Source organism: Macaca mulatta, chromosome 3, assembly GCF_049350105.2.
Source record: "Macaca mulatta isolate MMU2019108-1 chromosome 3, T2T-MMU8v2.0, whole genome shotgun sequence".
NCBI lineage: Eukaryota > Metazoa > Chordata > Mammalia > Primates > Cercopithecidae > Macaca > Macaca mulatta.
Window position 1 is genome coordinate 177,057,904 of NC_133408.1, and position 20,345 is coordinate 177,078,248.

The 20,345-nt window shown below is 37.5% G+C and overlaps 1 protein-coding gene across 3 annotated transcripts in view; it reads right to left on the minus strand.

Moving 5' to 3' along the window:
- Nucleotides 1–318: 318 nt before the first annotated feature.
- Nucleotides 319–20,345, minus strand: part of PTN (pleiotrophin) — a 110,689-nt gene continuing 90,662 nt past the window's right edge. The window contains 1 exon segment of one of the 3 annotated variants that reach the window (NM_001194354.2): nt 319–1,059. In NM_001194354.2, coding sequence (NP_001181283.1) covers nt 1,004–1,059 — 56 coding nt within the window. In that variant the 3' untranslated portion in view covers nt 319–1,003. 3 annotated transcript variants of the gene reach the window in all.

Sequence of the window (20,345 nt, forward strand, 5' to 3'; positions counted from 1 at the left end):
TGGAAACTAAGCCCAAACTACCATTTTGCACATCATTACAGTGATCCTGATTTGGACTGGTGCGAACCCAAATATATCCACTGTAAGAGCGTTTTCCTGCTCCACCAAACCCTAGACTATTGTGAAACTTTTGTTGAATTCAGTAGTACCAATTTAACCTATTAATTACTGATAGAAAGTACAAAAAAACTGTGTGACATTTGTGCCCAAGAGTGACTTAGCTAGTTTGTATGACAATTTCTCTGTGCTAATAAGTTGACTGGGGGAGTATAAATGACTAAAGGAGTAGGGTTACAAAAATCACATTATTGAACACAAAAGCAAATTTTTTTCAGCATCACCTTGATTTATTTTCCTAGTATTTTTTTCCTCAGATGGAAAAATAATTTCATCAAGAAAACAAATTCTTCTGCCAAAGTGAAAGAATTTTATGTTTTAATGCTTTTCTTTAAAAAAAAAAAAGTTGACATTGAACTAGGGCATGCTCTGCTTCCCCACCCCCATTGTGCTGACTACATTTTAAAAAATCTATTGGCAGAAAACAAGATAGTTTCTTCAAATAGAGTGATTATGTTTTATTGCTATTTTGTTTAGTATATATTTTTCTCAATTGGGAAAAAAGTCTAGGTGAAAAAAATTACCTAACAAGAGAAGTAGTTTACATAGTCATAACATTTAAATTGTTGCCCAAAAACTGTAAAAAAAAATTTTAATGTAAAATGTCACATAACTTCAAAAAACTTACCTCAATTGTCTATCATTTATCATGTACTATAAGTCAACTTCCTAAATAAGATTACAGTCCTTTATTATAAGCCCCTAGTGGTACTATAGTATACATTTAAAAAACACTACTACAAAAATTTTCTTTTCTTTTTGTTTTTGCTTATTGTGTACTTAGCTATAGATAATTTTTGAATAAAAAGCCTACGGTACATATAAATGCAATAGTTAACTGATCCTGTTTGCTGATGTCCTTTTTATATTCCACAGGTGACATCTTTTAATCCAGCATCTTCTCCTGTTTCTTGCCTTCCTTTTTCTTCTTCTTAGATTCTGCTGTGATTACAAAAAAGAGAGAGAGAAAGAGAAAAAGAGAAAAATGTCAAGTTATTAAATTACAGGGAAGAAATAGCCACATTTCTTATAATTGACCAGGAATGAAAAAATCAGATTGATACACAAGTTGCTTGCTCTTGGCAGTTTTCTTGGTAAATTGAGAAAAAACTATGTGTGTGCGTGCGTGTGTGTGTGTGTGTGTGTGTCTGTCTGTCTGTCTGCTTTTGCCAAAAGAGTGCCTGTGAGAGTGGGCAGGAGGAACATAGCCTGCTTCTGTGTTAATTCTATAAATGCCTGTCATCTTACTGGTTGCCTTTGCTTGATAGGCAAGATATTGACTTGGGGTCCTGCTTAGAAAATAGAAATACAGCAGACATCTCTTAGTAAACTACCCAGGTCACTGCTCAATGGAAAGCTATGAGAGCTCTGCTTGGCACCTCATTTCCCCCACTCCCTTTCTGTGGGACTCTTTAGTAGTATATTTTCTGAGCAAACAATTCCAAAGTGGTTCCACTCCAGGTCGGCCCTTTGCTTATATATTTGGCCACCTATCTATACAGGAAGAAGCAGCTATAAACCAAATGTACTCTCTCTGAAGCTTTGCCTACAGGAACTCCTAGTTTGGGGTAAAACAAATGGAATGTGTCAACATAGGCTGTAGGAAAGGAAAACATTCAGGATTTCAATCAAAAGACTCCATTCTTTTCCATTCAGTCATCTTTCCACTTCTCTTTTCCTAACAGGATAATGCAATATAGAATAGAACACATCTAATTTGGCTCCAAAGACAAAAATGGTCAGAGTCACTGGGCTAGCAAGTGAGTGGATATTGCTAAATATTTCTGAGCCACTTTTCCAATTTTGTCCATAGTAGCGGTAGAAATAGACTGGTTAAGTACAAGCTCTGGAGTCAGACTGCTGAAGTTTAAATCCTGGCCACATCATTAAGTTACTGTGAGACACTGAGAAAGTTAATTAATGTATTTGTTTCTTAGATTACTCATCTTTCAATAGGCATATGAAAAGTATCATAGCATATGATAGTAACCACAGGGTTTATATCCAAATTAAACTCGTTCTATAAAATCTACTGAGAACAGAATATGATACAATAGCATGTGGTCAATTAAGGATAGCATTTATCATTAGTGTGATAATAGAGCAAGAACAAGAAATCATGACCCTGTATAATTAAAATCCCTAATGATCATCAAGACATATTGATTGAGCAGGTCAATGAATGTGCTAAGCAACATAGGGTCACTGGGACAAAAACAATGACCAACTAGGATTAGGTCATTGTTCACTGGAGCATACAGCCTGTGTCCAAGAGGACCGTAAGACTTATGATGACAGAAGATATGATATGATGCCAACCAGAAATATTGTATGTTTCTCAGCTCATACTTAAGTAGAACTGGAAACTTTTCCATTTCTGTGTACTATCTCCATGACCTCTTCAAGTAGGTTCCAACGTCCATTACTCCCTAGTAGTATTTCTGTTCAATGTAATTGTTCTAATCTTCCTTTACTCAAATTTCAAGGGTACAGCATATGCAATTGGGTCAGCAGTTTCTAAACCCAGGCTAAATTGTTGCCCATAATTGTATTCATTTCATTCATGTCTTCCTAAGTTTGCCCCACTTCTATACTAAAGAAATTTAACCTTTCACTCTCTCTAGTTTTGTTCGTTTTCTCAAATATCTACCTTTCACCCTGTGAGAGGTGTAATAACCAGAATTTCCAAGTGAAAGATACCTTTTAGGTCAAAGGAGATATTCCGTGTAATTTCTGAAAAATTATTCAGTGTCTGAAAATGTAATAATTCCCAATTTTTTGGTCAACATTTTAGGCAACAGCTGTATATTAGGATGGTATCTTCAGAGAACAATGTCAGACTTCAACTGAGACCTAACTCTGGGTTTTCCTGTCTCAGTTTCCTCATGTCCCTTCCTGGGAAACCCTCAGGAACTTGTTATCTTTTAGATCTCCAGCAGAGTGGATATCTAAGTAACAATTTCCATATTTTGGCTAACATGTTCCTGTTTCATACATAAGTCTGAGCAGATGACACACTAATCAGGTTTTTGTATAAAAGTTTCATAAAACTTAAAATTATTCTGAACATAGGACACTATTTTATCTGCTAATGTAAGGTTGCTCATTTCAAAGAACACTTTGGGAATAGGAATCTGTCACCAAATTCTTCTTGGTAAAGGCAACAGCACACTCTCTCTGTTATCTGAGCCTGACATTGGTGTTTTATTCATTAACGACAACTTTCTAAATCCCAGGAAATCAACCACTTGCTTATTAAATCTGCACAATGTCAATCAACTTATTTTTCTGACACAAGTGGCAAGTCATCATGGCACTGCCTGGACACCCTGCAGAACTTGAGTCCACTCTGGGCTCAATCTAAAGAGAAAAATGAAGACTCTTCAGTAAAAAGTAGTGGAAGGAGGGAAGAATTCATATTTGCAATAAGGTCAGTTTAGTTTCTTACATAAAAAAGTGTTCAAATTTTTGTGAAAAAAAAATCAGGTCAGTATTATTGCTTCTAATCAAAAGCAGTTTTTTGTGACTTTTATGTGCATTCAACTGACAGACTAAATGAGCTTTGTCACTGCTTATCTCTGTGGCCTCAAAAACTTATTAACAACCTCTCAATCTTTACCTAGTATACATGAGGGATTTAAAATAGTATCACAAAATCTATGATCTAGAAAAAATGTGGTCCAACTCCCTTATGTAGTAGATGAAGAAACTGAAACATTCACATCATCCCTCTTTACTTCCATCTTCATACTTATGCTTATTTTAGTTCCCCAAATAAATCTTTCCTGTTTGTCTCTCTCTCTCTAGTCTCTGGCCTTCAAATTTACTCTTCATTCCATCAACCCCACACTTCCACTACTACATATGTCTCATTAATGCCTCCCATTCTTCAGGTACCAGCATTGACATCACTTCTAGTTTGCTGACCTCTCAGTCTGAGTTAGAAGTTGTTTCTCTTTCCTGCTCTTGTTAGAGCACCTAACTCTAGTATCGTAATTGCCACCAAAATACAAGCTGTGAGAGGGTGCAGTTTCTACTCTCTGTTGTACCTCCAGCCCATGGCACAAGGTCTTGTGTATAAAAGCTGATTAGTAAAGCTTTAGTGAAAACAAATGGATCCATAACATGGCGATAATATGTCTCACCCATCTTCCTTATGAAGGTTCTTTGAATTTTCTTTGCTTCTTTTCATCTTATCCTTTTCATATTATTTCCTCTTGGCCTGAGTGTTCCTTCTTCTACTACCCCAGTTTGCATAGTCAGTACTTAGTCATCCTTAAAATCTTAGCCTCAGCTTCATTTTCTCAGGGAAGCCCTCCAAGAGCTCTCAGATAAGCAGATTCCATGCACAGACACTCTCATTGTGCCTCTCATTGATTTTTCCAAAATTAGAACTGAACTATTAATTTTGTCTCTAATTATTTAGTATGTTTTTCCCTTCCTATGACAACAGAGACCCTATCTGTATTTTTGCATCTGTATATTCTGTGCCTGGGACATAACAAGCACTCATGAAATACTTGCTGCATGCAGAGTGGATAAATGAATACTTGAATGGGAAATAGTTCAACCCATTACTATGTAGAAAAGTGTTTCTCAAGGGAAGTAGGGAGTGTAAATCCAATTAGAATCTGGTCAAATTTCAGTCTATCTTTAAAGACAAATATTTTAGGAAGAAGAAAATTTACAAACACATGTATATGAAATTTATCCAGGTTTCTTAACACTTTGTCTTTAGAATAGAGACCTGATTAAACTCTGTGGGTAAAACTGTCCCAGTTTAGTCGCCTTTCAAGGTTAGAGTGAGAGAAATGTTTACTATGAGATGTGGGTCACAAATTAGCCTGGAGCAGGGCTATAATTAGTTAAAGTCAAATGCTTTTTTATTGAAGTCATATAGTGGCTACTCTAGAAGGTTCTGAGAGCCAATAGGATTCCTACCCTGATGTGAACAGTAGGGCACTTTAGTTCACATTGAACAGAGCCAAATCAAGAGAAGGAAGTACACACACACCACACATCAAATGACACCCAGGGCCACATGTCCCTTGTCCCTGCCTGGATTGAGGCTGCAAAGCAGAAATGGATGCAAACAGAGAATGAGCCATTGTCAACATGTGAGAGTAAAGGGCACCTGCCTGAAAGGTGACTTGTTCTGTTCCTACCAGGACATCACTGCACTGGAATCTCACAGCAGTGTCCTGGGTACATTTTAACTTCCTGGATTTTCAAACTTTCATCCTTTCTTTGGCCAGTTTTTGAGCTGATAGAGGCTAGTACTCATAATAATTGGGATACAGAGATGAGAAAAAAATAGTAGGTGTGTATTTTTGTATTTCTGTAACTTTGTGGGTTTTTAAAAATGTAAATACATTGTTTTAAGATATGTTTGAAAGTGTTCAGAAAGTCCTAAGGCTTTCCTAAGAAAAAGTACTCTAGAAAGGATTCCGGCTTCTTATATTGCTATGAATCATAGGATCCAAAGGGCCATGTTCACCATATTCTATCCAGAAAACTCAGAATTTACCCAAGGAAATTCTTTCAATGCATAAAAACTCCTGATAAGAAAGAGGACGGGCAGTGATATGTTTTGACTCTGTGTCCCCATCCAAATCTCACCTTGAATTGTAGTCCCCATAATCCCCATGTGTCAAGGGCAGGACCAGGTGGAGGTAATTGGATCATGGCAGCAGTTTCCTCCATGCTGTTCTGTGATAGTGAGTGAGTCTTATGAGAGTTGATGGGTTTATAAGTGTCTGGCGTTTCCCCTGCTTGCACTCATTCTCTTTCCTACCACCCTGTGAAGAGGTGCCTTCCACCATGATTGTATGTTTCCTGAGGTCTCTCCAGCCATGTGGAACTGTGAGGCAATTAAACCTCTTTTCTTTATAAATTACCCAGTTCTAGGTATTTCTTCATAGCAGCACGAGAATAGGCTAATCCAGTAAATACAGTAAGAAAAATGAGTAGAAATTAAGATGAGCCATATTACAGTAAGTTCTGAGCCCGTGTGGTTTTTTCCATGCTGAATAGAAAACAAAATCTTGATAAATGCTAATGTATTAAGTGACACCATGGCCTTTAGGTACAGTGAGACAATGAAAAAATCATGAAGTTTTTGTTAGAATCATCTAAGAACTAAGTCCTAATCTAGAGAATTGGTTCAAATAGATGTTTGCCACTTACCAGCTCTGTGATCTTGTGCAAATCAATCATTCTGCCTCTGTTTCCTATAAACTGTGGATAATAAAACCTATATCCTCCTCAGGGGGCCATTGTTAGTATCATGTGAGATTACGTCCTCTGCAATCTCATCTTACCACTAATGTTCAAAACACATTAATATATTGATTCAGCAAATATGCACTCCATCTCCACTATTATAGATGCTAGGGTATAAAGGTGAGTAAGACAAAACTCTGCCTTCACACAGCTGACATTACAAATAACACTTTCAAGGTGGCTTTATGGGAGAGTCTTTCAAAATTGTAAAGTGCTTTAAAGTACATACTTATATTAAAGATCATGGGTACGTGGCAGCCATTTTTATGGTTTCGAGACCTAGTTTTCTTGTTGCTAATTTACTACTACAATCCAGAGACATGTATTATGAAAAATAGAGCAGCTAGAAGGAGGATTAATTACTAATTAGTAGACAGAAAGAGTATACATACAGTAGATTTACCCTGAAGGACAAGGAGGGTTCCCCCTCTCGAGGTTATTTCATTTTTCTTACAAAGTATTAATTACTTGTCTCACTTAAAAAGTATTACAGACTCATAAAAACCAAAGAAACACACACACACACAGATATATATACACACACACACACACACACACACACACACACACACACACACACACATATACATAGAGAGAGATTACTCTAACTCCACAATGTAGAAACAGCACTTTTAACAATGAGTTCTATTTATGTTTTCTTTCTATGACTTTACTTAGGAATACTTTGACAGTTGATAGAGTATTTTATGCTAAAAATTCAATTGTGTCTATTTTCCACACCATTGCATATACTTTGAAATGTGACAAAGTAATATTCCTTTATATTATCCTACTCCATATATTTTGTAACCTTTCATCTTTTGTAGGTCAGTTGGATAGTTCTGACCTCTGTTATTATAAATAATGATGCAATGCTGATTTTGTTCACAAATCATTGAATGCTTAAATTTTGCCTTAGTATAGATTATTATAAAAGGATGTACTGGATCCAAGGGCAGGACATTTTAAAAACTCTAGATATGTACTGGGAAATTTAATCTTTGAAAGGAAGTAGTAATTTAAATTCTTATCAGCAATTTATATGAGTCTGTCACAGCAAAGTTACTCTTGAACAGCAAATAATCAAACAATATGCATCATCTGTTTTCCATCTTTTCACAGGCCCTTTGGAAATAGAATTGCCATATAGTTGGTATAAGTAAACATCAACTCCCCACTTTCAACATTAAGAAAATCTCAGAGAAATCAGATTGGAAGTGGACCTTAAGAGAAAGACATCTATCTAAAGATTTTTCAAAGACCTTAAGGGGAGATATTTTTCAAGAAGTAAGAAAGTAGAGAATTCCGAAATAAGCTTATCTCATTTTTCTCAGTAAAAGGTCTTGCTTTGATTACTTATTTTCAGATGGCCTGCTGTGTATACAGAAAAACTAAAAAGGAAATTAGGAGATGAAATGATTTCAGATTGAGGGGAGCCCAGATTTTAACTAAAGTGAGTCAGCCCCTGTTTGCTGCTGACTTAAATAAAGTGTCTTTGGGTCATTAAAGCAGTGAAAGGAAGTATTGATTAGAATAGAAATATAAAATTTGCACCTTCTAAGAGACAGAATTCACTTTAGCTAAAAGAAGCTAAAATCATTTAGAAATGCACATTGCAGAGGTCAAGAGAGACAGCTGAAAGGAACAGCTGGAAGCATACCATCGAGACCACTGAAAGTTCACTTTTGAAGACATGTTCAATAAATCACAACGACTTATTACAGAAAAAGGATCATATTCCTGTCAAACAGTACTATCACAATGTAAATATGTTCAAAAGCCTGGATATCACCAAGATCTTTTTAATGCTTTGTGAACCTAGTTAAAGTAACTCACCTGTGCTTAAGAATTAACTGCCTAGTCATCTACAACTGCCTAATCCCTCGCCCCATGCCAGCTATGCTTCAGAACTGATAAAAAGGCTTGTCGAATTGTGAACATACGGCTCGGTGATTCAGGAACTAAAATCCAGGTACTGGTTGGCTAGGCTGCCTAACATGGCACTGTTCATTCAATTTCCAAATATTTCCATTTAAGTTGGAGTAGCATAAATTAAGTGGCACAATACAGAAAAATATTTCTGTTAAAAATCAAAAGTATAATCTTTTAAACATTTGTTTAATGCATTATTCACAGATATACTTCAGTCTAATGCCTATGTAATAATTTTGTTGTTTCTTCTTTGATTTCTTATTTTGTAGTATCACTTGCTTCATTTCTTCTTTTATGGACTCAATGCATTTACTTCTATGATATGTGTGGAAAACATGTGTATATGTATACTGCCCCTCAGTGCTACCCACATGCTGATACTTTGCTTCCTCCACATCTCTTCTTTCCCTCACTGTCCAACTTCCTCTTCATTCATCAATCTATTTCATAACAATACCTTCTACTCCTGCTCAACTATCTGCTTTTCCGCACTCATTTGCTTTCTGATATCAAGTATATGTGAATAAAAGATAGTACACATATTTGTGTCTAGATGCAGACTAAAAAACACATCTAGACAATTTCAGGACCTGTTTTGTCCCCACTCACTTTGGGAGCCGGCTCAGCTTTTAACTGCATCTCCTCAAAATAGAAAGTTTAGCTATGAAAGCACTAGTGAATAAAGCAGATTTAATAGAAAGTTTAGTGAAGATGAAATTACTCCATCAACCATGCAGAACAAAATTAATAAAAGTCCCCAACATGTCAGTTATTTTTCAAATGAACTCACCAGTTGCATCAGTAGACTAATCCATCTCTCTTCACCCAAACACTCCTCTCTACCATCTTTTCAAACTCTCCCCACTCCTGTCTCTCCATTTGTCCTTCTTTATAAGAAGGAATTGAGGTATCTGCAGCTTCTCCAAGTCATAAAGGGCCCGTTTAGGATGCACTTTCTTTATACAGTAGAGTCAGGGGTGGGGGAATTAGCCACACATGAGCATGTTGGGATCAGTCCCTGATCTGACCCATACGCACATGTATACCAAGTAGAAAATTGTCAATTAAACTCCTATTTGTAGCTCAAAACATGCATATCATCCTTATTTGTTATTTATGCACACACACATGCATGCATGTGTGCATGCACCTACACACATACACAGAGAGAGAGAGAAAACCACAGATGTGGAATTAATGCTGAGTTTCTTTTGTTTAGCAAAAGCCTCTGCCCTTCCTCAATCTGTAGACCACTCTCAAGATTTTACATTTCTTGACAGTGACCATCCCACACCACACAGATTCATGGACTTCTAAACCCAAACACAAAAGAATGATTTATCTCTGATATGACATTTAAACGTTTAAGAGCTTATTTCTGCAATAATGAGGGTAGAGGTAGAAAATTTGCCTTATTATAAATTATTGTAAATTAGAAATTAAATGTAGTATTATAAACAGTAATAAGTAGTTCCCACTTAGCTAATCATTATTTTCTATGATCATATCTAACGTTTACTTTAATATAATATAGCCAGTACCCCTAGGAAATCAAATTGTAATTTGTGAGAAAAGGGCAAAGTTTGAACTCCAATATATTTAAAATTTTAGTAGGTACAGTCCCATAAATGTCTTTCCTATTCATAACCAAATAAATGTTTCTTTTGGTTCAAAAAATTGTGGATATAGATATAGTTAAATAGAATCAGTTATTATGGCCTGACTTGCATCCCTCCCAAAAATTCATGCTGAACTCCTAACCCTTGTTTCTCGGAGTGAGAACATATTCTAGAGATACAGTCTTTACAGATGCAATTAAATTAAAATGAGGGCATTCAGATAGACCCTAATCCAATGTGACTGGTGCATTTACAGGAAGAGGAAATTTGAACAGAGACACATATAGTGAGGACACAAGGAAAAGATAGTTGTCTATAAACCAGGGATAAGGGCCTCATAGGGCACCAACCCTGACAATACCTTGACCTCAGACTTTCAGACTCCAGAACTATGAGAAAATAAAGTTATATTTAATCTACTGAGTCTACGGTACTCTGTCATGACAGCCCCAGCAGACGAATGCATCCGTGAATTCGATTTCAGACTATATTTCATTTTTGTGTACCTTCAGAGCATTCTCATCAGCTGTAGAGGTGCAAAATAGGATGTTAGTTTATTGTTATTTTTAAATTTGTCCTCCAGAATTAAATTAATTTTTAAATTTTCAGTCATTTAAATATGTAACTTAGGTGCTAAGTAATATAAGGTTTTATGCTCACCAGTAATGTCACAAATCTTACTGCATTAATTCTTTCACCCTCTTCAAACATGTCCTCCCAGCTGTAAGCAGGTGAGTTATTCCCCACTACGTGATTTCTTCTTTCCCAAGAGACCCAGCAGTCTGTCTATAGCAGCAGCAGCAAAAGGTAGATCTAAAGATCTTTGTCCATACTTTACATGTTTTTAGACAGCAGCCTTCAGAGAAGCTTAATTTATTACTCTTGTACATCTAGGTGAAGATCCAAAAACATTTTTTTCTATTTTCTGTAAGAGTAAAAATAATTTTTGAAAGCCTAGCAAGAGAGAGGGCCATGAATGTGTTAACCTGCCATCAATATCTGTGGGCCTTGCCGCCTGCATGCATGAACACTAGGATACTAGACCAACTTTGCTTTCTTCTTGCTCTTTGGATTCCTGATGAGTTGTACAAATTGTTTGCTCCTCTAGAAAAAGTCTTTATTCTTTTATTTTCACGGCCTCTGTGCACTGAGCAACAACCAGCCTGCTCTGATTTCCCTGTAGGTTTGTATCAGTGAGAAGCAAAGCAGACTGGGAGTGTGCCAAGTGTCCCCACCAGCAGTTCCAGTTACCAGGAGAGCCATCCCTTGAATCGTGGTGAAGTACCAGAATTGCTAGGAATCTCATAGCAGAGGGAAGACAGTCATGAATCCAGGCCAGGGCCCAGCCTGGGAGAGCTCTGGGTTAATAAGGCACCTTGCTGTTCACCCTTACTCTCAAGGAACATAGCTGCTATAAAGAACCCCGGATTGAAAATGCAGCACTAAGAGTGATCATTTGTTTTCAGAGTAATTTTTATACAAAGACAAGCTCAGGACTTGTTAATAATCCAACAGGACTCAATCAATCATAAATAACTCTGAATATGCTTATATGAATGTTTAGGATTATCACGGAAACAAGAAACAAATTATTAATTTCTTTTAGAATATCTAAAGAGATCCGGCAGTGATCAGTTGGTTTGGGAAGCACTGGTACAATGGAAAAGAACTTGAAACAGATTGTCCTGACTTCAAGTTCAAGTCTGATCTTTCACTGTCTGGGTAACTTCGTGAAAGTTGCAACCTTAGTGTGTTATTTTGTAAAATACGAAGATAACTACTTTAGGCTGCCATGCGGCTTAAGTGAGACAATGCAGGCTAAGGGCTTATATAATGCCTGTCATATCATAAATAATAAATAGGATATACTTTTACAATACTCAATAAATAACAACAGGTACAATTTAAAATACAAGTAGAAAGCCTCAGTTCAGAAGTTAGAAGAGAGAAATGCAAAAGCTTCAGGAAGGAAAAAGAAGGTCCCGAAACCCAATAACTAATATGCAGCTTTCCTTAGTACTAATTATTCTATAGCTGTTTTGTGAGTATACAGCTAATGATCCCTTGAGCATGGAATGTGCCCCGGGAGATGAAAGCAGACACACAGTTTGAAGTAAACCTACAAATATTTATAGTTCCTAGTTCTCACATCTGCCCCAGCAATTAGGACCAAAAATTCTTTAATAAGGAGGGAAGTAAAACACAAAAATGACTCTGATCCCAGGTGAGCTCATTGTGCCTTAACAGTGATTTCTCTATACATTTTTGAAGCCAGTGTGAATGATGTAGTCTAGTGAGCTTTACCAGGACAGTTTAGTTGGATACATCATTCATTCATTCAAGTCAGTATTCTTCCTTGAGTTTTCTCATGGGCGAGGGACGATGAGATGTAATTTTCTTTTTTTTTTTTAATTATATTTTAAGTTCTAGGGTACATGTGCACAATGTGCAGGTTTGTTACATATGTATACATGTGCCATGTTGGTGTGCTGTACCCATTAACTTAATTTTCAATGGTGAATAAGAGGTAGTATTCAAAGAGTTTTCCTGTTAGGAGAGGCAAACACGCCCTCGGTACAGCATAATGGATGCCTTATCAGAGGAGTGACATCTCCTCTCAGAGGAGACAGTGACTTAATATTTGGGAAGGGAAATCTGGCAAGTTTTAACACTGATCCCTTTTCTAGTCATTGAGCAAAACAAGCAGTTTTTGACCTGAAGGACTTTGAACTTCCCCTTGTTTCATTTAGAACACCAGTATGGCTAGTCCCTTCTCTCGCTTCCAAACCAACTTCAAAAGTTACCTTGTCCAAGAGGCTTTCCAGGATTACTCTATCTCACGTACTCCTTTCCTATCACTCTATCACTTGGCTCTGTTTAGTTTTTAAGGTCATTTATGCCAAGATGTACTTGCTGATTTAGTTATTATTTATTTCTCTCTTTCCTTCATTGTCTACTCACCACCACCACCAGTAGAACATAGCAGTCAGAGGGAAGGAACCATGTTTGTCTAATATCACTAGCACTTAACATACTGTGTGCTCCATTGCAGGCTCTTAATAGATTTTATAAAAACCTGAATACATTAGAAACAATGCTAAAGGACTCTCCACTTCTCTTTCTCATAGCATTTGCCACTCTATGTGGTACATTGGAATTTATCCCTCTGCTTCTCCTACTACACTGTAAGACCAGTAAGGTCACTAATTTATCCCTGGTGCTAACTAGAGCACATAGCACTTGCTCACTAAAATATTTGTTGAAAGAACAGTAGAAATGTATGAAAGAATAGAAGAAGGAAAACAGTTCTAGGTTTCAAGAACTACAGATGCAAAGAAATGGACACATAAGACATCATGGCCCAGTCTGCCATCTCCTGGAGTTTGGGAGTTTGGTATGGCTGGGGCAGAGCTTGTAAGCAACGTCTAGAGAAAGGATCAGGCAAGTACCCAGCCAAGAAGATACATTAGCAAGACAGCCTGGTAAGGATTCAGGGCGGGCCTAAAATTCATTCGCTTTCTGAGGTAAGAAACTTAGATACCTGTATAAAATTGACACAGAGGAAGGAGCTGTGCATGCTGCAGGAGCTCTAGAGTTGACTGCCTTGCATTTAAATCTTCTGCATATTAGTGGTATAACCTTGTGCTAGGTATATGTATTAGTTCATTTTCACACTGCTGTAAGGACACTACCTGAGACTGGGTAATATATAAACCAAAGAGGTTTAATTGACTCACAGTTCTGCATGGCTGGAGAGGTCTCAGGAAACTTATAATCATAGCTGAAGGTGAAGGGAAAATAAGGTATGTTTTATATGGCAGCAGGAGACAGCAAGAGCAAGGAAGTACCACACTTTAAAACCATCAACTCTCATGAGAACTCACTCACTATCAGGAGAACAGCAAGAGGGAAACCACCCCCATGATACAATCATGTCCCACCAGGTCCCTCCTTCAACACTAGGGGTTACAATTGGAGATGAGATTTGTGTGGGGAAACAGAGCCATATCATTGTCTAAATTCTCTATAGCCTCAGTTTCCTTGTATATAAAATTGGATGTAACAGTGACTATTTCACAGAGCTTTGTGAATATTAAATGACACCCTGTGTGAGCAATGAACTAAACTTTACTCAAAACACACTAAGCTCTCCATAAATATAAACTATAATCACTATTGTTGTAATCACCATCATTCTCCTTTTGCCTGAAAAGGTGCTAAAGGAAAAACACCTACTTCAGGAAATTCATCTGGAAAAAAGGAAATAGTCTTTAAAATACTGCATATTTACCAAGCATTCTTACTTATAGTGCCTCATTTTATCTTTATAACAATGCTATGGTGTATTCACTGTCAACTCTAATTTAGAGACGACAAAATAAGTATCATTCTACCAAGAAAAGGACAGAATTAGATCTCTCCATTACCAGTACGGTATTATGGATGGAAAATAAAACATAGGTGTTGAAAGACGTTTTCTCAAGCAGAATAAAAAAGAAATAAAAACTTGAGAACCAACGGAGTACAAGTGTTTTCCTCTGATCAAGAGGAACAGAATTCCCACAGGGTACCCCATGCTGCCTCTTCTGGCCAAGTACAAGGGCAGTAATCATCAACATCTTTAGGGGGCCTTGGAGGGGAGGGAACCAGTCCCAGGCCAGCCTGTGGTGGGATTCTGCCCCCTCACCTCTCTCAACACAGTTAAAAGTCTCCCAGCCTAGCAAAGCCCATCCATACAGTGTTGCCATGCTCACTCCTAAGGGATGTCAGAGCCCAGAACATAGACAGAAATGTTGGGGGGAACTTCTTTTATCTTTAAAAGAACTAACAAAAGAATCTATTTAGCTGGGGAGAGAATTGAGAATGCTGGGAATATCACTTTCCTGACCCCTTTTTTTCCCATGTAATAATCAGCTGCCAAAAGCTGTGTCCTGCACACAGTTGAGTCTTGCACTTAAACAGTTTCTGTTCTTTTGATCTTTAAAGATGAATTGTCAAACATAAGAGAGGGCTAGGCGGCTTTCCAAAAAAGAGCAGCAAGATGGCAAAACTTTTAGAAATAGGAAAAAAGAAAAAGAATTGAGGTTATCAAGAGCAGGAAAATTGAACAAGGATCTGGTAACAGCAGTGTGTGACTTCGTATGGACCACAGGAGGGACTGACATTCATTCCCTGACTCACTTGTAGCACAGACATCTCTCCATGTGTTCCCATCTCTGCTGTCCCAGAAACAATCTGAGAATTTCCCTTTTCCCAACAAACTTGGAGCCTGGCTTATCTGTACTAAAAAGGGCTTCACAGTACCCTTCATTTATGCATCTGATTTAAAAAGCAACAACTAATAATTGTCAGGTGAACAATAACCCCAGATACTAGAATGTTCCAGATGATATTAGGCAATATCAGCTGTGGCTGGAAGGATCCTCTCAGCTCTCACTGGAGCCTCTCACACAAGCCACAGCCCCTGCTTCAGCTTGGCTCTGCACTCCAGTGACAAATACCAGAAGCCTGCTCCATGGGCTGCACCATACCCTGACCCACGCAGACAGGACTGCCTATAGAAGAGCCACAGCACCCCGACAGATGGGTCCATCCGGGCAGGGATGCTTGTTCTTGCCATCTTCTAATTCCATCGTGAGCCATCATTTAAAGGGACCACTGAAAAACACGTGTGGCTTGGAGAAGAGTGATTTGCCCTCTGAATAGTTCTCTGTCACCAGGCTAGGGTGCAGTGGCGCGATCTCGGCTCACTGCAACCTCTGCTTCCTGGGTTCAAGCTATTTTCCTGCCTCATCTTCCCAAGTAGCTGGGACTACAGGGATGCGCCACCACACCCAGCTAATTTTTGTATTTTAGTAGAGATGAAGTTTAACCATGTTGGCCAGGATGGTCTCAATCTCTTGACCTCATGATCCACCCACCTCAGCCTCCCAAAGTGCTGAGATTACAGGCGTGAGCCACTGTGCCTGGCCTACTCTGACATTTTATGCAAAGCTGTTAGCAGAGACAGACTCTATTTTCCAACTTTCTTCATTGTTTGCGGATCAATTATTCCTGCAGAAAATAAAAAGTAACTGGTAATTCCAATGAGGAGAGATCCAACTCTGTGTACAATGGTGTAATCACCAGTTCTAATATAAGATTACCCTTGGCAATTTTTCCCCATGGGGTGGCATCAATGCGTCATCTAGCCCCAGAGGAGAGAGAAGGGTAAGTCTAATGACATACCCCACCACATTTTGACATTCTTGCACACTGTGGTAGATTTGTTCACTACATGCCACGCAAGACCCTTGAAGCTTCCCTTCTTGTGTTTAGAGGTAGAATCTAGAAAGTTAAATACTCATTTTCCAGGCTCCTTCATAGCAGGATTTTCCATGTGACCAAGTTTGTATCAAGCAGGCACGCTTAAATGAGATGTGGAGGTAGAAGTGACCAACTAGAAATAGGGGTCAAATGTGGGGAGACTTGATAGTCCCTCGAGAAAGGGGACAGAAGTGTCTGGTTTTGGAAGGACACCTGTGGTGGACTTTCCAGTGTTCAGTTCTAAGTATTGTATGTGCTGAACAGACAGTAATTGCAGCAGAAGGGTTTCTGCTAGATCAGTGACATGTGGTGTGAGTAGATATTTCTTGCAGATCTGTTGACTTTGGCTGCATTATTCCTGGTCTTGCAGCAATCCAAGCCAGATCTTTGGCCCTCCCAGAGATTCTTTGAGCTATATAATACCCTTGAATAGACCTCTTTTGCTTAACGAGCTAGAGTAGATCTCGCTGTATCTAAAAGCTTTTGACAGATACAATGTTTTAACTAATTTAATTAATCTATATTAATTAAACTCAATCTCTTTTCTTAAGAAATTAAAATCTCAAGTGTCCAACACAATTGTTCACCAATTTATCCCTGCCAGACTCTGGTAATCATTAAGCAAATTCCAGCTACAATCTTTCAGTCAGGCAATGAACCTTTCCCAGAGTAATATTGCCTCCATCCCTGGGAAAGCTAAATTCCTGATGTGCACCTTTCAATTCTTATTTCTGCATAAGAGCATGAATATTCTCTCTGCTTCTTAGTATAGAATATCAAAGTGAATAACTAAAAGCTCTCCTCAGGTTAAGTGGGATTCTAACCCAAGACAATCTTCAACCAAGGGTTTCCAACTTCACATCTAGTATCGAAATTGCAGACTGAGGCTAGAGTGTGGAATCTGTATGACATTGACACAGCAAAAGAAGGATTGCTTCTATACCTCAAGAGGTAATGTTGTTAGAATGGACTATGATGAATTTTAAGGCAATTTTTAACCAAAGTCTGTGGGATATTTAGTAATTTCCTGGTGTTTGGATAGCAACACTCGATATTACGCTTCTCCCTATCTCCTAACCAAGTCACTTAATCTTTTAGCTTTATTATTACTAATCAAGTAGCAAAGATATTCTCCAGCCTTTCCTCAATTTAATGCTGGGTATTCACTGACTTGCCAACATATTTATGTTTCATTCTAAAATTTAAAGAGTATGATTTTCACACTGAAAACCAAGTGGTTTGCATATTAATCCACAGCTATTTCCCAAAACAAAAGTGGTCAGGAACTAAGCAAAGAAGTTCTCTAAAATGAAAAACAAACAAAAATCAAACAAACAAAACAGATACTGATCGTATGTTTGATTAGAATGATAAAGACAGGAAAAGAAGGCACTTTCTGATGATGAGCTGAGTGACTAGATTATATGTAATACAGTTACGCACCACATAGCAATGTTTCAACCAAGATGGACCATGTATAGAACTGTGGTCCCATGAGGGTACAGTAGAGCTGAAGAATTCCTATCACTGATTAACATTGGAAGGCAGCACATTACTCAAATGTTCATGGTGATGCGGATGTAAATAAACTTACTGCACTACTAGTCTTATAAAAGTAACACAGACAATTATGTACAGTCATAATACTTAACAGTGATAATAAATGACTATGTTACTGGTTTATGTATTTACTATACAATACTTTTAATCATTATTTTTGAATGTATTCCTTTTTCTTGCTAAAAAAAGTAAAAAAGCTAACTGTAAAACAGCTTCAGGCAAGTCCTCTGGAAGGTATTCCAGGAGGAAGCATTGTTATCATAGGAGATGATGTGTTACTGTCCCTGAAGACCTTCCAGTGGGACAAGATGTGGAGGTGGAAGACAGTAATGTTGATGATCCTGACCCTGTGCAGACCTAGGCTAATGTGTGTGTGGGTCTTAGTTTCAACAAAAAGTTTTAAAAAACTAAAAATGCTTATGGAATAAAGATATAAAGAAAGAATATATTTGTTATAGTTATGCAATGTGTTTGAACTTTAAACGTTATTTTAAAAGAGTCAAAGGTTAAAAAAATTAAAAAGTTTATAAGCTAAAAAAGTTACAGTAAGCTAAGGTTCATTTATTGTTGGAGAAAGAAAAATATCTTCTCGTAAATTTAGTGTAGCTTCAGTGTACCGTGTTTAGAGAGTGTATGGTATTGTACTCTAATGTCCTACACCTTCACATTCACTCACTGTTCATTCAGTGACTCACCCAGAGCAACTTCCAGTCCTGCAAGCTCCATTCATGGTAAGTGCCCTACAGAGAGGTACCATGTTTTCTTTTATACCATATTTTTGCTGTATCTTTTCAATAATTAGACATGTTTAGATACACAAATAGCTATCACTTAACCTACAGTATTTAGTACAGTAACATGCTGTATAGATTTGCAGCCTGGGAGTAATCGGCTATCCCTTACAGACTAGGTGCACCGTAGGCTACACATCTAGGTTTGTATAAGTGCACCCTATGATGTTCACACGAGAATGAAATTACCTAAGGATACATTTCTCAGAACATATCCTTGTTGTTAAGTGACACATGACTGTAATTAAACTCAAATTTTGAAAACTACTGATTTTCCTCATGACTGCAATGCCCTTTACTGATCACTATAAAAAGTCCCTTTCCTATCATTCTCATGTTTGAAATAAGGCAGAAAAATGACATCAAAAGAGAACAAAACCTGGGACTGACTCACTACCAGAAAACAGAATGGACACGGATAAGTCATTGATTTTCTCTGTCCTCATTTGTTCTATGGGTATTAGACCAGACATTAGGCAAGGTCCCCAGAAGCTCTGCCATTTAAAGCTTCTAGACATAAAGATTCATCTAATAACTATGACCAGAGTTGCCTGAGTTTATAATACCAAGAAGCAGTATTGTACAATTGAAAGGGCAGTGGGTCTTTGGTATCCGTCTGACTTTAAATTTGAATCTGGTTGTGCAGCTTGCAAGCTGTGAAACCTCAAGTGAGTTGCTTAACATTTCTGAGACTATGCTTTTTCATGTATAAAGTAGGATAAATAAAATGTATCCTTAAAGTTGCTTTAAGGCTTCAATTAAATGACTGGGAGCTCCTACCCCAGTGTCCAAAAATTAGTGAGTTTCCGACTTCTCTCTATGTCCTTCACATATTGAATTAAAATAAGAAAAAATTTTGATGATGTACTCTTTCCTGAAGGAAGAAATAATTTATAAATGCATCATTTTGAGAAAAGCTTCGTTAAATGACTACTGCGGTTTCCACCCAAAAGAAAGGAAATCAGTATATTGAAAAGGTGTCTGTACCCCTACGTTTGTTGCAGCACTGTTTACGATAGCTAAGATTTGGAAGCAACCTAAGTGTCTATCGATGGATGAACAGATAAAGAAAATGTGGTACATATACACAATGGAGTACAATTCAGCCATTAAAAAGAATGAGATTCAGTCATCTGCAACAATATGGATAGAAATGGAGGTCATTAGGTTAAGTTAAACAAGACAGGCACAGAAAGAGAAACATTGCATGTCCTCACTTATCTGTGGGATCTAAAATCAAAACAAACTCAAGGACATAGAGAGTAGGATGGTTACCAGGGGCTGGGAAGGGTAGTGATGGGGGGTTAGGATGGTTAATGGGTACAAAAAAGTAGAAAGAATGAATAAGACCTACTATTTGATAGCACAGCAGGGTGACTATATCGTCAATAATAAGTGTACGTTTTAAAATAACGTAAAGAGTGTGATTAGGTTGTTTGTTACTCCAGGGATAAATGCTTGAGGGGATGGACACTGCATTCTCCATTATATGCTTATTTCATATGCAGGCCTGTATCAAAACATCTCATGTACCCCATAAATATATACAGCTACTATATATCCACAAAAATTAAAAAGAAAAAAGGCAAAGTTCACCTTCTCCTATTTCAAAGGAAATTAAAACCCATGGAGGTTAGTTCATACCCCTTTGTGATTTAGGTGAAAAATCAGCAGAATACAAAAGATCATATGAATTTAGAGTTAGACGAATCTTGGCACTGTCATTTATTAGAGATAT